The 17,640-nt window shown below is 40.7% G+C and overlaps 2 protein-coding genes across 6 annotated transcripts; both read left to right on the forward strand.

The window, feature by feature from the left end:
* Positions 1 to 133: 133 nt before the first annotated feature.
* On the forward strand, positions 134 to 11,105 carry rpgrip1 (RPGR interacting protein 1). 3 transcript variants are annotated; one of them, XM_023154737.3, is made up of 31 exons: positions 134 to 404; positions 689 to 828; positions 1,054 to 1,107; positions 1,213 to 1,333; positions 1,546 to 1,751; positions 1,844 to 1,946; positions 2,139 to 2,276; positions 3,074 to 3,179; positions 3,268 to 3,291; positions 3,393 to 3,539; positions 3,657 to 3,730; positions 3,845 to 4,050; positions 4,139 to 4,245; positions 4,333 to 4,383; positions 4,477 to 4,656; positions 4,749 to 4,866; positions 5,019 to 5,182; positions 5,263 to 5,608; positions 5,705 to 5,865; positions 6,194 to 6,426; positions 6,521 to 6,636; positions 6,911 to 7,131; positions 7,220 to 7,261; positions 7,361 to 7,545; positions 8,029 to 8,107; positions 8,234 to 8,297; positions 8,431 to 8,525; positions 8,685 to 8,874; positions 8,965 to 9,049; positions 9,164 to 9,291; positions 9,656 to 11,105. In XM_023154737.3, the coding sequence occupies exons 2-31, from the start codon at positions 741 to 743 to the stop codon at positions 9,877 to 9,879; spliced, it is 4,056 nt and encodes a 1,351-aa protein (XP_023010505.2). In that variant the 5' UTR covers positions 134 to 404; positions 689 to 740; the 3' UTR covers positions 9,880 to 11,105. The 3 variants fall into 3 exon arrangements, with proteins under 3 accessions (XP_023010505.2, XP_004572273.2, XP_023010504.2); XM_004572216.4 differs by having other exon boundaries at positions 2,136 to 2,276; positions 9,656 to 11,104; XM_023154736.3 differs by having other exon boundaries at positions 1,216 to 1,333; positions 2,136 to 2,276; positions 9,656 to 11,104.
* A 1,552-nt stretch (positions 11,106 to 12,657) lies between these two features.
* LOC101469175 (PC-esterase domain-containing protein 1A) lies at positions 12,658 to 17,583 on the forward strand. 3 transcript variants are annotated; one of them, XM_076881911.1, is made up of 10 exons: positions 12,659 to 12,991; positions 13,264 to 13,345; positions 13,653 to 13,681; positions 14,143 to 14,222; positions 14,460 to 14,692; positions 14,905 to 15,055; positions 15,626 to 15,872; positions 16,007 to 16,063; positions 16,762 to 16,950; positions 17,168 to 17,583. In XM_076881911.1, exons 5-10 carry the CDS (start codon positions 14,466 to 14,468, stop codon positions 17,314 to 17,316), a joined length of 1,020 nt encoding a protein of 339 aa, XP_076738026.1. In that variant the 5' UTR covers positions 12,659 to 12,991; positions 13,264 to 13,345; positions 13,653 to 13,681; positions 14,143 to 14,222; positions 14,460 to 14,465; the 3' UTR covers positions 17,317 to 17,583. The 3 variants fall into 3 exon arrangements, with proteins under 3 accessions (XP_004572272.4, XP_076738026.1, XP_012780456.3); XM_004572215.5 differs by lacking the exon at positions 13,653 to 13,681 and having other exon boundaries at positions 12,658 to 12,991; XM_012925002.4 differs by lacking the exons at positions 12,659 to 12,991; positions 13,653 to 13,681 and having other exon boundaries at positions 13,293 to 13,377.
* Positions 17,584 to 17,640: the final 57 nt, after the last annotated feature.

The raw sequence follows: 17,640 nt of genomic DNA on the forward strand, positions 1-17,640 counted from the left end.
GATCTGAGACCTGCTTCACTCTAATAACAGCTCTCCTCAGTCATTATAACCTAACTACAAACTGATTTCAGAGCACATCTTAATCTACAATCTGATGCTCGCTAATCAGATTATCATGGAAATAGGATTAGCATCCACGCATGTGGAACACTGCTTCAAGATTGGACCACGACTACTATATACTAATGTTTCTCACTGAATTACATCTATGCACGGAAATATATTAACATAGATCTAAAGTAGAAAGCATCTCTCTGTGAAGACTAAGCTAACAGAGGTTGGGAAGGAACGAAAGAAGAAAGTCTTAAGAGGGATTAAACCTGGACAGGACGGACAGACATAAATCCTGCCTGGTTGTGCTGGACACCGGGCTCAAGCAGGAAACACCACACAATTCTCACACGGTGAGTTAAATAGTTCTTATTAGGAAATCTTTCAGTGTTGAAGTCTGAATTCTTTAAAATAAACTGTTAGCTTTTCTGGGCATTGAGCACATTACAGTTTAAAGTAGTCACTTTGGAATATCTTTAAAAACAGTTAGACTGTAGAGACCCTACAATTATTCTCTGTTTTTAATTGTTTATTGCCGTTTAGTGTAGTTACCATAGTGAAACTTTAAAACGTGTCATATTTGCAGTATTAAGGTATTTCGTCTTCAGCAATTCAACCTCATTTGAACCAAATTCAGGTTTTGTAAGGCTGAAGGTTTCTGAGAAGATGAGTCTGTGAAGAGCGGTGTAATGTCGCCGGTGGTGGACGAGACAGCTGGGGACCTCCCAGTGAGGGATGTGGGCCTGATGAGAGGGGGACTGATGCCAACTGTCCCAGGTTGGTTTGTACTGATATGTGTTTTTGTCTGTCATTAAAAACACAACTTGAAGAAAATAAACCAAAACCTTGAAGTACAAGCATCAAAGAGATAATGCCAATGAATGTTACAATTTAGCTTTGCATTAAGTCTCAGTTTATTAATTATGAGCAGGGTTTAGGCAATAAATAAACTGTAAATCATTAGGAATAACTGCAAATATCGCCTCATTGCCATCTTCTCAGATACTCTACGGGATGTCAAGTCCTGGAAGAAGCATCATGTCATGAGGACAAAAGGTAAAAGCACTTCAGGTTTTTATAGTCTGTATGGAAGTCGCACAACAGAATCTTCAGTTTTCATGTCTGTGTGTGCTTTCTCTGTGTCTCCATCTCCCTGTCCAGCAGACCCTCAGCGCCTTTTTCGATTTCCCAGAGAGCACCTGGAGGACCTGTGCCTCCGACTGCAGGAGGAGAACAGTGTGCTAAAACAACACACACGCACCCAGGACCAGAGACTACGCAGGTAACACACGCAAAATACACTTTTTGTACCTGATTCCATACATTTGAACAACGTGGAGCATATTAATGAAAATTTATTTACTGGCAATAAGATGAAAGTAATATTGAAACTCCAAAGAGAGATTAAGGAGTGCCTTTTGCACTTTTTAAAGGCACTTACTGAACACCTGTCAGCCAAACTGTGGCCAATTAAACCTCTCTGCTTTGCCTCAGTATGTCTGCTAGGCTAATGCGTCTTCGTCAGACCAGTCCTGGCTCCAGTGGTGTTAAGGAGAGGGACATGGAGGACACAATACAGGAGCTGGAAGCCCGAGTGGCAATGCTGGAGAGCCAGAAAGGAGTGCTGCAGAACAAACTCAGCCTGGCCAAGCAGCACATTATGGACCTGGGAGCTCGCACACCCTACAAATTCAGTAAAGGTGTGTGCAACAGCAACAACAACAAGAATAGAGGCCGCAGTGATTCCCTCTTAAATCTCTTTATTTTCCTTCCCTGGTCTTCGTGTTGTTAGGTAAAAATCTGGACGGAGACAGTGGAATGAGGAGGGCAGCCCAGACTGCACCACCTCGATATGGCCCTACACTGGAAGACACCAGGGCAGAGATGGAGAGGTTGTAAGTGTCCCATGTGTGATGTGCTAAATGACCAAATGATCCATTAGCTACAGCAGATCATCCTTTAGCGTGACATGACTGACCACACTCTTGCGTAGCTGAAGTAAATCACATGACGCACATTAATAAGCGACAAGGAAAACATCTGCGCTAAAAGCCTCTGAATCTCACTGTGTCTTTCCCACCCAGCAGGTCCACTATGACAGAACAGGTGAGGGTGGCAGAGCTGGAACTAACTGCCCAGGCGCTCAGAGACTCGCTGAGAGAGAAAGAGAAAGAGATTGAGGGGACCTTTCGAGAGATGAGGAAGCAACAGGCCGACAGACACCGGTAGCTACAGCAGAGACATCACAGAGACAATAATGAAACAATTAAATAAAACAGGATAATTGATGTTACTGCATTTTTTGAAAGGCTTTTTAGGGGATATTTATGTTCACTGTGAGAATAACTGTGAATGCTCAGCATGACAGCATCCTAGTTTGACTTAATTTGCTTGAGCCGTTTGTAGCAAGAACATCAAATGGCAGCATTGTAGAGCTAAGTGCCTTTGTGCATGATACAGCATGTATCCTCTCAGCATATCATACAATAATCTCACACGTTGTATCACGGCTGTGCACTCAAATTGAGTTGAGCCCTTTGTGGTCACTTTCACACTCTACCAGACAAGCTTTGCACAGTTCACCAGTGAGTGAATCAGCTGATTTAAAATAAGTCTTGTTTATGTTTTACTGGGCTTCGGCACAGCCTGTCCGTTCAACCCACTCACTGTCTGAAAGCTCACTGTGTGTCGTAGCTCCTCAGTCTCCCTTTTTGAACTTTCTTCTTATTGGCTGCAAATTGCAAACAGAAGGTGTGAGCAAACACCAGGATTGTTCCCTCTCTTTGTCATCAACAAAAACTGAAAAAGCAAAAACAGATCTGTCTGAGATGAAGCCTTGTTTAAAGCGTTCATCGTGTTTGAGCATCCACTGATGTAACGGTGAGGACAGAAAATAAACCTGTGATCTTAAACTTTAAACACAAACATAAGCAAACACTTGCATTTTTGCTTTTTTTTTTTTAAAAAAGAACATAAGTAAATTCATCCATGAAATATGTCCAAAATGATTTGTCTCTACCAGAATAACTATCAGGGAGAATGTGGATTTAATCCGTCTGCAAAAGCAGCTTTCAGAAAAGAGTGCTGCCCTGAGAGTTACACAGGAGAAATTCACCAACCTGCAAGAGGTCAGAAACACTGTCTGTCAAACATTTCTTTTCTTATGTCACAGGAACTTCTTTTTTCAGCTTACTAGACATTTTGCTTTTCTTCTAGGCGTATGAGAATCAGCTAGAAGAGGTAAAGGTCTCAGCACACTGATAAAGTTCAGCTGATGTTTCAGGTAAGTAAAATTTGAAAAAGCGCTAATCGTACTTTTGACTGCCATGTTTTTATATCAGACTCAGAGATCAATGAGGGAAAGTCAAGGAGCTCTGCTGGGGAAAGCTGAGGAACTGACCGAACAACTGAAACAGGAAAGACAAAAAGCTCTGGAACTAGAGGGACAGCTTACCAACACGACCCTGTCTCTGCAGACCCTCGACAAGGTACGCTACCTCATCTGCAGGAACAAATCTAAGAGAGAACCTCAAAGATGACAGAAGGATGTCTATGGGTCATTACCAAAAATCTGGAGATCATATAATATATAATTTCTCTATCAGCTGCAGGAGAGGATATCAGACCTGGAAGGAGAGAGGGACCTGATTAAAAGAAATTATGACACGCTGCTAGAAAGGTAAAAGAGTATGTGCTTCAAGACCAAAGAAAGTTATTAATTCCAATATAAACCACAAAACATCACCTGTTGTTTCAGTGGTTATTTAAACCTTTTTTTCCACCCTTTTTTCAGTACTTTATCTTCTCAAAGCACCCATGATCACCAGGTGGAAAAACAGAAAGAAGTGCTCCAGACAAGCGAGAAGCTCAGGGGAAATATCAGCAGGATGGAGGAAATGCTGCTCGCAGAGCAGGAAGACAGGCGCAGGCTGGAAGTAGAGAAGGAGAAACTGAGACGAGAGAAGGCGATACTGGAGGAGCAGATGGAGCAAGAAAGAGGTCTCTTCATTTCTCAGCATGTGCTCGTCCAAAGCAAACAGGTTGTGTAATAACAACCCCGTTTGTTCATTTCTGTTGTTACATTTAGAGCTTTCCTTGTCTATGAGAGACAAACAAGAGCAGCTGGAACAGGAGGTGCTCCGGTACAAGGAGCAGGCCTCTGCTCTGCAGGACAGGCTGGACTCTGTGAGCAAGGTCCGAAGTTTTCAGCAGCTAATTTACACTTTCTGTGTGTTATCGGTGCTTTAAGCACACTTTGTGACACGGTTCCCTCTCTTCCAGGAGTTTGACATGAGCGTTGAGGAGCTGAGCGAAACCCTTCTGCAGATCAAGGTTTGCACTCCGTTGCACCCTGTCAGACAAACAAACCACATAAATTAGTAGATAAATTGCCTTTTTTTTAGCCTCGTGTCGTTTTCACTGCAGGCATTTAGAACGCAGCAGGAGAGCAAGGAGGGTTTGCGCTTCCTCCTGGCTGATGGGAAGTTGGAAGATTCACCCTGCGAGCTGGTGAATATCCAGGCATCTCATGCTGAGTCTGTGCTCGAATTACAGAAAACCAGAAACCTTTTACTGCTGGAGCACCAAATCACTAAAGACCTGCAGGTTTGCACAGCTTTTAAATGCATATGTGAATTATGTGGAACATAGCCGTTATCGCCATTTTTTTTGCAATTTCTCCCATTTTCTTCTCAAAGCAAGAGTTAAGTACAGTCAGCCAGAAGGTGCAGAGAGAGAGAGAGGAGAGCAGGAGGAGGATTGCAGAGAAAGACAAACTGCTATCAAAAAGAGCTCTGCAGATCAACAGTTTACAAGGTGTGACGATGAAAATGACAGCAACCCTTTCTACATTATAGTAACGACAAACAATTGCTAATTAGTTACTCAGACTTACTATTTGACATGCAAGAAATGATGTACATTAGACAGAATCTCCAAACATTTTATTTTCTCCTCTGTACCTAAAGCCCAGTTGAAAGAGTTGGCATACAGCCCCAGGAACTACAAACGTACCATACCAGTACAGTACACCTGGCCAGTTGGAGATCAGGAGGTGGTGCAGCCCATTGAGGATGACATGTCATTCTCTCAGCTCAAGGCTGGGGAATCGCTGCTAGAGATCCACCTGAAGGTAAAGACTCACATCCCGAGCCTGAATCATTTCAAGCTGTTTTCCCAAAGGTTATGATAACTGCTCATTCCCACCACCAGGCTGCAACCTTCACCCCAGCAGGACTGCGTATTATGGGGGGCATCCATCCAGGGGCAGATAAAGGTGAAGATATTGTGAGCTTCTGCACGTACAGCCTGCTGGACTTTGAGATGCACTCTACTCCTCTGGTGTCGGGAAGCCAGCCCAATTATGGCTTCACATCCCGCTACTGCCTGACAGTCCGGGATGTGGGTCGGCTGGGAGGTCAGGGGTCAAGAGTCAGAGTAGAGCTCCACCAGGCATTAGGAGGAGTCCGGTTTGTGACCCACGGAAGTGGACAAATGTCTCTAATGGGTGCCATAGAGAGGAGAGGAGAGCGTATTGGTGGACACGTGAATATTACAGGTGTGTAAAGAGAAGCTGTTTTGTTAATTCCACTGCATAGATGAACAAAAAGATCTCTTAGAAATGTTTTCGTTTTATTTACCGTCTCCCTCTCAGGACACGAGGGTGAAGTTGTCGGTGTTGTGGATTTCTGGGCACGTCTGTTCCCTCCTGCAGAGCCTGTGGCCACTGTGGCAGAGAGTGGAGCTGACTGGAAAACAGTGAGACACAGAAGTCCTGTGCAGATCACGCTTGGGTGGCAAGACAGCATTCATGAGGTAAATCAGAGAGAAGATAAGCTGATGAAAGCACAGTGAATAGTGTGTCCACACTGGGAATACACACAATTTGGCCTTCCAGCTCATACTGCACCTACTGTATGAGCTACATGTATGTTCACATGTGTTAAGGCAAATCTGTGCCCCTTGTCACCTTGTTCAGTATTAGCTTTACAGTTAAGTGTATGTATTTGTTACAAAATGCATTCATTATATTTATTTATTTCCAATTTGAGTCCAGTTTGGGTGAAGTAGCCTTTTAAAGTTGGATGCTCTGCTTCCAAACATGTACAGAATCTATTTATGACTCGATTTATATTTATGGCAGGAGTTACATGACTATGGTGGAGGAATCCCCAATGAACTGGTGGTAATGCTGGAACGCTGTGTGGGCCTCAGCGCTCGATGGCCAGGACTACTTCCTGATGCCTACCTGACATACAGGCTCTACGACCTGCCACCACATGTCTCTCAAACAACCAAGTGCACAGCTGATCCAGTGTTCAATGACGCTACTAGTTACCCACTTGCAATAACAACTGATGTGCTGCAGTACCTCAGGTACGCTAGTTCAAAAGTTTTCTTCTGTTTTTGTTTCTATTTAATCTCACCTTTAGCAGCCTGCTAACTTCACTCAATTGCACTTTTTTCTCAGGTCAAGCAGTCTGTGGGTGTACGTGTTTGATGACAGTGATGACCAGATACCTCCACCTTATCTGGCCAAAACCCCAATACCACTGCGAACCCTGGCTACAGGGAGAGAGATCAGAGGTGAGGGATGGAGAAAAGTAAAAGAACTGCATGATTTTTCTGCATCCATAACTCCAGGAGACATTAATGTAGATGAAGGTGGAAAAAAGTGCTACAAAGTATCTACAAAGTAACACAAATTGGTTTATAATACTTTTATTTAACCTATTTACATGCTTGTTTAGGGAAACTGATCATATACAGGTTGTAAAGTACCATCTGTTTCTGAATCAGTTTTGTAGCATTGCTCAAAAACCAGAAAGGCTGAATATCTCACAAGTTCATATTTTGTCAGGGGATTATGTGCTGAGAGATCCAGCCGGTGGACCTCGAGGCATGGTCAGAGTAATGATGAAATGGAAGTACCCATTTCAGCCACCTGTGGATGCCTTGCTAGGCCGACAGGGAAGCAGAGCGGACATGCAGGGCAGAGCACGGGAGAGCAGTGAAAGGGAGGAGAGGAGACAAGAGAAGGATGATGCATCACAGAGACCCATAGCTAAGCCCAGAGTGAAGGTAAGGAAAGTGCATGATATCTGTGTGTTCAAAGACACTTCCTATCCCCTATAGCTTAAAATCTGTTTTTCTATGGCTTTTTTCACAGACTTGGAAACCTGAGCCTTTGCAGAAAGAGATAAAATCCTGGGTAGGGTTTTAATCTGAAGAATGTGTGGGTGAGGTAGTTCAGCACGCAATACAGCCATGTTTGTTTGTGCACTGATATACAATATTTGTCGGCTTACAGCCTCGGCCACCACCCACCAAGCAGAGGAGCTCACAAGATGTAAGAGCAGAGCAAACCACCTCTGTGAGGCCAACGTCTACAGACAGAAAGAGGTCTACTAAGAGGTCGCCTGAGCTTTACCAGAGAACACCTCATCTGACACCTGAGCCAAGACTGACCACACCTTCTCATTTACCAGCTACTAAGTAATTTCTTTTTAATACAAGGGGCGCTTCTTAAAGTTGATATCACTGAAAATAGTTACATATGAAAACCAAATAAGATTTTTAAATCCATAATAATCAGTTTTAATTGTTTTAATAATTGACTGGAAGTTTCAAACATCGCTTTTATGATCATCAGCAGAGCTGAGCAGAAACAGCTTAAGATTGACTCTCCCAGAATAGAGTTAACTTCAAGACCTGATATGGACCAAATGTGTAAATAATATGGTAAACAAATATATCAATCACTAAGGGCAGTGGTTCTTTCGCTGGAAACAACACTTTTGACATTTCAAACACCACACAGAGACCTTCATGTTTTGCAAAACCAACTATTTATTGGTACAAAAAATAATCTTTCAGCATCACATTTATTTAAAACAGTTTCATCCATCTGTCACTTATAAGAAATTTTGTAAGAAGAACATGATTAATTTTTTAAAAATATATTAAATCTTATTTAAGGTATTCAGAGAGAACATCTTCCAGACAATCACCCGCCACTGCGTCGAGGGTCAGCTCTGTCAGCGATGCCAGAACTCAGGTCAGCTCAATCACCTTCTTGTATTCAAAACAATGCTGTGAAAAGCTAATTTATGTAAATTTAGAATGAAAAGACACAAATGAGAACTTGATGAATGGGCTCATGTGTTGTCTTTTCTTTTTTCAGGATATTTCCATTGTGGATCAGGTGTCAGTTGTTGAGGGTGAAGACGAGGACAGGAGTGAGAGCGGTAACTATTCATATACAAACAACACACTTGATTTAGGTTGCTTACGGCAATTTATAGCTTTATTCTGCCATTCATTAAACATGCAGAAAAAGGACTGCTCAGTGCTGACAGTGCTTTGATTTTGACTAAACAGCTGCTGCAGAGGACACTGAAGCCCCCGAATCTTCAGAGTCAAGTTCCTCACAAAGTGACATCGTTGTCATACCACCAAAACGAAAAATGAGGAAGGTAACTGTCTGAAAGAATGGAGCAACAACAGACAACAAAGGAAACATTATAATCATACCGCCTTTACTGTGCTCTTCTACATAGTGCTACAGGGGGACACAATATGAGCTTTTATTTTGGAAATAATGTGGAGGCCAACATTTTGTCATTGTATTTCAGGGAGAAAAGCTTCGAGTGGAGATTCTGTCCCTGACTTTTGAACCTTCCTCAAATGTGGCAATGGATAAGTCAGTGCAGCGAGTGTACGTGGAATATCGGCTGCTGGGCATCCCGATGGAGACAACAGAAACACCCATGTCCCTCCGCAAACCTACCAAAGGAGAGGAGATTCACTACAACTTTACACGAGGTAAGAGTTAGTGAGCTGTCCATGTTTGTGCCAATAAGCTTTGAACTTTAAAGATCCTAAATAGACTCAAAATCTCTGTTTCTTTCTCAGTGATTTATGTGGATGGTTCACAGTCAACTCCACTTAGACAGTATCTTTACACGATGTTGGAGGGCACTGACCCCAACCAGGGCAGGTAGTGTTTGCAAATCTGACGTTAAAATCTGACTTAAGAAGTTTAATAATATCTCTGCTATTGAAAAGTCTTGCTTCTAAATGTAAGTTCGTGTGTCTGTATGTGTCATGGCAGGTTAAGGTTCACAGTAGTCAGTGAGCCAATGGACGATAACGAGGAGTGTGTGGACGTTGGACACGCTTTTCTGAACCTACAGGAACTGCTGCTCACAGGAAATGATGTCATTGAACAGCAGCTTGACAGTGCGTGAGGTTTTTTTGAGCAGTGTTTATTAATTGGATATGCCGAAAAGTCTGTTCATCTCGATGCAGAGTTTTCAGTGGGAGAAACATTTCGTCACTCATCCAAGTGACTTCTTCACTCACTCAGTCTGGATGGTTGACGAAACGTTTCTCCCACTGAAACACACATCGAGATTAACAGAATCAACTTTTTAGGATTTCCCTACCTGGATGATTGAGCATGGATGAAGATAAATGGATATTTATTATGTGAAGGAAACCATCAAGACCCTTCACATTAATTCATAGTAGTTAAAATGACTGTTGACTACATCTAATTTGTAGAAATCATAATATTTTTTCAAATGGTTTCTCTTCCTGCCAGTTGTGAGCGTGGATGAAGACGAGGTGATAGGAAGTCTCAAAGTGTCTCTAGAAGCAGCTAAAGTTCTGACTGGGATATACCAGGAATTTCACGAGGAGGACAAGACTGAGAAAGATGAGGAGACAGATGAAGAAGAAGTAGAGGAGGAGGAAGAAGAAGGCAAAGAAAAGAAAAAGGATCAGTTACAAGTGATAGATTATGATGATAACAGTGATTTCTACTGAAAGTAAAAGTGAAGCATGAGGATGAGCCTTGCTTTTTCACTTCCCATTTTAAAGCCTCACCAACATTCCCGATGGAAAGAAATAAAGATTCATTTTTGAAAGACAAAAATCTGTTTGAAGTTTATGTAATTTTGATTTTTTTTTCCCTTTGCTTTTCTCTGCCAAACTCAGAATTTTAAGTGGCCGATTTTATTTGTTCTTTACACAAACAGTGTTCGATTATATGACCAAAAACTAACTGATTTATAGAAAACCTTGGGCCAGCTAGTGTTATTACTGATGGGTCGTTCGCGAACGAAATGGCTCTTAGAGCTGACTCCTTGAAGTGAACGACGCGAGCCGGCTCCTTATCGCAAGCCGTCACGTGGGTTGTTTTTTTTTCTTTCTTTCTCTCACCCTCTCTCTCGCACTTTTTTTCTGCTTCACTCAGCACGGGGCAGAGGGGGGAGGGGCGGTAGTTACACTGAGTAGCACAGGAACAGAGCGGGAGGGAGAGAGAGAGAGCCAGGGACAACAACGTCACATTAGTAAGGTATAGTAATCATCCACAACTATTTTCAGTTGCAGATGATAAAGGACTCAGAAAGTTTATTCATGCAGGCCCATATGACAGAGAATGTGCATCTTCTTTTTGTTTTCATATTTTAATTTATATTTAATTGTGTTGTGGTTTGTAGTGTTTTGTGTTGTTTCATTTTAAATTTGTTTAAAAAGAAAAAGCTGAAAATTTAAATAGTTAAAAGTTGAAATGTGAATAGTTGATTTTTGTATTATATGATTTATTTATTACATTTTATGTGGAGTGAAAAAATAAAAGTATATTTACGGTGGCCCCTAGTGACAAAGCACGTACAAACTCCAAAACACGTAAAAACTCCGAAGCACATAAAAACTCAAAACACGTACAAAAGAACAACAGAAGTGCTCCAGGATGTTGGGCGCAGTGTTGAGCTTTTGTTACCTAGTGGCTACACAAGCCAGCAAGTACCAACGACCGGATTTGGTGTGTGGTAGTAACAGGTAAATGAACTTTTTTTAAAATTATTTGACTATATACGAGTGCCTGTGTATAAATACACAAACAATACACACATGCTTTCAATTGTGTAATTTAAGTGATCTAGTAGCTCTGCTTTGGAAGTTCAGTTCATGCTAGAAATGTGTTTTGGAGTTTGTACGTGGTTTGTCTCTAGGGGCCACCGCATATATTTATATATAAACATATATAAATAAAACCACTTTTTTTTTACGTTAGTAATTCCTTTTGTGCATAATTTTATATTATTGTTACAGTTTTTTACAGTCGCTAACAAGCGCCTACCCATACTTCAGATACCTTTTCTAAACTCTTAACACAGACCCACACCTACAAAACACAATTGGCCAAATGGATAATATCCTTCCCAAAAATACACTTTGTTAAATATATACTAACTCCTCATTTCAAAATTAGAACACATCTTTCTCTGCACACACTAACTGTACAAAAACACTATAAATCTGACTCAAAATGAAATTAGTCTGTCAAAGAATAACACTTGTTTTCACTTCACAAGGTACATGCAGTCAATCAAAGTACACCAGGTTTCAAAATACTGGCTATCATTGACATTACAAAAACTGCATAGACATTTATGTTTCAGTTTCACAGGTATTTGCATGCGAAACATGCAATCCACCATATTGACACCAGAAATGTCTTGGTTGGTAACTGTATGTCCACATGTACAGTAATGTTCACATTCAAAAGCATTCCAGTAAAAAGCAAACAAGTTTTTGTTTCTTTACTGTTTACCACAGGAGGTACAGTAGAAACACGGTATGATAGGACAGAGAAAGTTTTACAGTATTGCTTACAGTGAACAAAATATCCATGAAACACACAAGAGCATTCTGAACAAAAAAACAACAGCAAAAAGCCAAGATAAAAAGGGGGGGAGGGGGAGGGGGGCTATAAAAAGGCAAAAGATTTGCATCTAATCTCTGCGATCTTCAGGGTTAGGCCACATGTTTTCATCAACATCACATCTGATGTTATCCAAGTCGATGCACCTGGGATAAAACCGCCTGGTATGTCGGATCCACCGACATATCATTGCAGAAGCAGAGGTTTTTATACTGTATCTAAGGTTTGGGATATTGTTTTTGCTATTGTGGGATGTTGTGTGTTAACATTCGTAGATACTACAAAAACAGTTCATGATTTTGCTGGGAGGTATAGCTTGTCTGTTAAGAAAATGTAAGCATTGTGGAAATGTGTTCACTGACTGCATATTGGGTGAACACGACATGAAATGTGTGACTGGTATGGCCACAACAGACCGATGCTGTGCTAATTGTGTTTAGAGTTTTGCAAATGTGACAACTGTTTGGACAAACGCTTGTTAGCGACTGTAAAAAACTGTAATAATAAATCAATTAAAGCAACAAAACAACCTGAAGAGCCGGTTCGGAGCCGAAAGAGCCGACTCTTTTTAGTGAGCCGAACCGAAAGAGCCGGGTCTCTAAAAAGAGCCTGAAATCCCATCACTAAGTGTTATCACAGTAAAGAGATTGTTTTTGAAGTAGGAAATGGCTTAACAGGCACAAGAAGAGGCGTGGTTGTAATTCCATATGTGCACGTATATTTAAAAAAAAATAACTATTCATATTGTTAATTTTTTATTTTTATTTTTAAAAGCATCTAATATCTCTCTAATATTAATTAAATTAATTTTTTTTCTTTATTAAGTAATTTATTTTTCATTTTAAAATTAGTGTCGACCCATTAAGGTAGCGCACAGTCGTTAAAAGCACCATTTAATTGGCGACACCTGCAGTTTGGGGGTGTGCTTGAAACTCCAGAGTGAAATATTTGTAATTTTTCTTTTTTTCTTTTTTTTTAAATTCACATCAACTTTAAACTTTTAAAACACTAAGTGGTTGAGGAGGCTGTCGCAACTTCGGGCCTTAAAACTAAAAACTTAGTGGCGCAAGAGCCACTTCAGAGGAAATTTGGCTAACGCTAGCTAAACGCTAGCTAAGCTGGTTGAAAAATAACACTGAACACCAACACATAGCATTTACAAGGGGCTGGAATTAGTGGTACAGTTTGCATCTAAACTCAAAAATGGTAAGTATTTATTACATAAGTGATTTTAAGCCAACAGAAAAATAGCCAGCTATTTTATTTATTTTTTAAACCACTGTTGGTCATTAGTAAGCTAATGTTATTGCGAGAAGCTTGGAAGTATGGTAGAGAAACTCTGTCCGGTCAATATCTCATCTGGAAAAACTACCTCACCTTTGAGTTTACACATTTAGGCATTTTTAGTGGAAAGTATTTATGACCGCAATTTGAGCCCATAGAAAGACGCAACAGTGTTTGACTTTGTAATTTAACAGCGGGAGATCATGAAGAGTGTGAGCCACCTGCAGGCCAGCCAGCTGCTCCATAACAAGTTCATCGTGGTGTTGGGAGACTCCAGTGAGTAGCTGGCTGACAAAATTAATGAATCGGTATTTACATTATCTTGTGCATTTATACTTAAGGTGTTCTTGTTTGCCCAACGTTGACTGTTTTGTGAATAAACTGTATGTACCGTTCACATCCACTTCATTAGGTTCAGTTTGGTAGTGCTGGAATTAATACCCGTTTACCTTCATAAATAACATAAGCTAGTTCTTCATGACATTTGTTCAAGTTCAAATAATGGCATCAGACACGCAGATTTGTGTGTGGCATCTTTATTATACAAGAGTGTGGTAACCATATCTGTTCACTGTGATCATAGGGATGAACATGGTCAGTAACTACACTCAGGTACGTTGCAGTGTATTTGCAAATATGTGTAATTTAATGGGGCAGATGAGTGCTTTACCACAACCAGGTTAAATTGTTCACCCAATCCAGGATGGATCCATGTTTTCATGTTGTTAACCCTATGAAAACTCAATGTTCTAAGCCCTAAATTCTGACCCTATTCAATGTATCCTGTGCCCCAGTGTCAACTGTTGTCATCAAGACATTTTTATCCAGAAGTCTTGTATATATTTTTCCCTTTCTAAACCATTCTCTGGCTCAAATTGATGGTAGTAATCAAGTTCAGTTTATCAGCAATTTCTAAAATGCTAAAACCAGCCCATTTTCTGCTAAGTGATGAATTAAATATTAAGTGCACTTGGAAAGGTGTGCCCAATGAAAGCACAGCTATCGAATCTGTATAATGTAATGTACTAATCTATGGGGACTACTTCTAATCTATCATTTTATTTCTTCCTCAGTTCAGCGGGCAGTGTACAAGGATCTTGTTCTGCTGGTACAAAAAGAGAAATATCTTTCCTTGAGACAACTGCGGAGCAAGGCAAGGGTTAACATTTACCAGTTTTATACACTGATACAAAAAAGCGTGCAGGGTGTATAATCATGTGCATGCTACCAGTTAAAACCTCAGCTAACTTATGCAATATAAAGTTTGTAATCATGCCACTGGTGTCATTTAAATTGTAATGTAAAAAAATGGGTGTATTTGAATGACGTGCTTTATATCTGTTCACCTCTTCGTTTGTGTTGTCCTCACACTTGTAACCTACTTCTTTAGGGTGAGATGAGCTTCGAACAGGACTGCCTGGTGGAAGGGGGCTGTCTGGGTCAAATGCACAACGGCACAGAGTACAAGGAAGTTCGACAGTTTCAGTCCGCCCACCATCTGGTCCGTTTTTACTTCGTGACGCGTATCTATTCTCGCTACATGAAGAGCATCCTGGAGGACTTCCGCCATGGTTTGAAACCAGATCTGGTTTTTGTTAACTCCTGTGTTTGGGATATTTCAAGGTGAGTATATTGCGTAACTATTAATAAGGCTGTTGATTTGATTTCATTAAAGAGATAATGTGAGATGAGTCAGAAGTGAGAGTGATGGAGTTTTTGTGTGTGCATCTATCAGTTCAGAAGAATCATAGCACAACTTTTTGTTTTCCCAATTGAATTCCTCCCACTGTAGTGATTTTTGTTCTTCCTGTTTATGTCTGCACTGGGTGTTCTAGATACAGTTGCAGCTGGGTTGATGACTACAAGGAGAACCTTCATAGGTTCTTCGACGAGCTGCGTGAGGCTCTGCCAGAGGAAACGCTGGTTGTGTGGAACCTCACCATGCCCTTAGGAGAGAGGATCAAAGGCGGTTTCCTGGTGCCTGAGGTCTGTTAGCAAGTCCCATTTATATTATGATTTAACACTAATCTGATCGTGTTAAACACATTGCATATCAAAAGTCTCTTGTCATCTGGGGAAAGCTGATCTAAAAAATTTGCATAAGCCTTGTGCCTGTAGTGGATAATGTGATACCACTGTCCTCTCAGCCAAGTGCTTTTAGAGGCTGAGTAACAGCAGAAATCGAATAGCATTAACATCTGAAACCCCAAGGGTCATTTCTATTTGAAATGACATGCCCAAAATTAATAGTATATTGGGTATGTCAGTATTTCTTTGTTTATTCAGAGTTGTAATTGCAATCTTGGTATCAAAATAAAGCTTTTGAGACTTCATCAGAGGTGTAACTATTACAGCAGATGCTACTGTGTCAAAGGAAGTGGGGATGCCTACATTTCTTTTATAAATTTTAATAAATATATTATGGTGCGATCTGTAGTTTTTTTTTTAAATACTTACTTTATAGGTTTATTGCTCTGCATTATTTTATTTTTTATTTTATTTTACCATCTTCTGTTTTGAGCCTTAAAGCTTTGCCTTCCCCCTTATTTGCCTCAGATTGAGCACAAGGCACCCCAGTTGCGCTACGATGTGATTGAAGCCAACTTCTACAGTGGAACTCTGGCCGATGCCTATGGGATGGATGTGTTGGACCTCCATTTCCAGTTCAGATTCTCACTGCACCATCGAATGAAGGACGGAGTCCACTGGAACGCAGTTGCTCATCGCAAGATAACTTCTCTTCTGTTACAGCACGCTGCAGAGGCCTGGGGTGTGATATTGCCCTGTCCTGTGACTGTCTATGGTGAGAGGAAGTCAGGAGTCACACATACATGCAGAAAAATATTTTCCACTTCTAGGATAAAATGTGGTTTGTTGGTGTCTAAGCTTTCTGCAGGGTTTGAACTTCACCTTTTTTCTCGCTTTTTTTGGGTGTAGATCACACGGAGGTTGCTGAGGAACAGCCAACCTATAACAGTGCTCCAAAACACACAAGTAAGACGTTTATGCAAACTTTGCAGAGACCTTGAACACAGACTTATTGTTTACAAAGTTTGGATAATGACCATATTATTACTGAGAATCGCATAGTAAGAAGCAACAGCAACTTAAAGCCCTGACAACATGTATGTGGGTACTTTAGTGGACGTGGCTTTTTACCCCTCAGCCATAAAAGGCTTAAGAGGCACTGTCATCACCAGAAGAACAACTTCTGTATTTATGCGTGGGCAAGTTAAGCAGATTTCTCTATGGTTAGGGTTGTATCATCGCACATTGTTTTGGCAAGTTCTTGACATCACTTCAGGGCGTCTTGTGTGTTTTTATGTGGGCGTAGATATTTTTCAAGATGAATGCAGAAAAACCTGTCGCAAAAAATACCCATGTTATGTGCAGATGTAGCTTGACAGTTTTAATTTTTGCAGGAGCTTCTCATGCTGTTTTATTAGTGTGTCAAAGTACTAGTAATGTCCTACCAGTTATTAGAAATGGGAAAGACTGCTACTCATTCCCGGTCTTTAAGGTGTTTCTGCCAGGGAGAAACTGTTGCAGTAGATTTTATCAGTGTTGATGTAGGTTGATACAAAACGAATATCTAAAAAAAACAATCAAAGGAATGACTGCAGACTGAATGCATCAATACACAGAATGCTCCTTTTAAAAGTGACCCTTTTTCTGCTGTCTCTGTTTCACAGACTGGCGCTTGTCAGAGATACCTTACAATGGCTGCCGGGCAGAGTTCTTCAGCGATTCACTCCCCACTAACTACTTTAACTTTGAAAACCCAGGGCCACAGACGTGTCACCTAGAATCTGCTGGAACTCAGAGAGCTGCACTCCCACCAAAACCTCACCACAGAAATCAGTACAGAGAGACTAGAAATGGTAAGTGTGCATACACTGGAATGTGGACATACTTGTAATGGAATGAAAAGATGGGGACACGCATGCTGGAATTCACTCTGCTGTCAAAATATTTGCTTTAAAACTCAGGTATCGATGTATTTTGATTAGTTGCTGATTAGCTTTTTCACTGTGCAAAGATGTGATAACTTGAAGCTGCCATGTCGGCTCCAGATATAACATGTCCTGTGTCCTGCAGGTTTTGACTACAGGCCTCTGCACCGCTTTGAGCCCTACCAGGAGTACAATCATCAGCATGTGATGAGAAGCAGGCACGCCAGACACCACTATGCCCCATACACCCAACACAGACCCTTTTACTATGGCTACAATGGCGGCTACTACTGAATAGGTGTTTTACAAGCGGCAGACGCGTCCAAATTCTATTCGTCGAGTTATCTTTTCTGTATCATCAGGACATTTTTCAGTCCTGTGTTTTACATCTACTAATAAGAAGCATTTTTTTTGTACATATACAATAGTTTACCCTTATTACACATTTTCTTAGTTTTCTAAATTCAATCTTTCTGTCACCAACAAGACATTTTAAATTTCAGATTTCAAAGTTTGTATTTTGTGCTCTAAAGTTAAAATTAAAGTTATTGCTAAAATGTGTATCATTATTCTTTTTGTCTCTTCACATTTCTCACAGGTTGGATATAGTATAGATTT

The sequence above is a fragment of the Maylandia zebra genome, linkage group LG3 (assembly GCF_041146795.1).
Source record: "Maylandia zebra isolate NMK-2024a linkage group LG3, Mzebra_GT3a, whole genome shotgun sequence".
Taxonomy (NCBI): Eukaryota; Metazoa; Chordata; class Actinopteri; order Cichliformes; family Cichlidae; genus Maylandia; species Maylandia zebra.

Excerpts from the sequence above, each read along its gene's own strand:
- rpgrip1 (XM_004572216.4), top strand. The coding sequence starts at position 741 with ATGTCGCCGGTGGTGGACGAGACAGCTGGGGACCTCCCAGTGAGGGAT. Across the intron at positions 7,262-7,360 it reads AGAAAGAGATAAAATCCTGG|CCTCGGCCACCACCCACCAA; the intron begins GTAGGGTTTTAA and ends GTCGGCTTACAG. Across the intron at positions 9,292-9,655 it reads CATTGAACAGCAGCTTGACA|TTGTGAGCGTGGATGAAGAC; the intron begins GTGCGTGAGGTT and ends TCTTCCTGCCAG.
- LOC101469175 (XM_004572215.5), top strand. Across the intron at positions 14,693-14,904 it reads TGTGTTTGGGATATTTCAAG|ATACAGTTGCAGCTGGGTTG; the intron begins GTGAGTATATTG and ends TGGGTGTTCTAG. Across the intron at positions 15,873-16,006 it reads CTGTCCTGTGACTGTCTATG|ATCACACGGAGGTTGCTGAG; the intron begins GTGAGAGGAAGT and ends TTTTGGGTGTAG.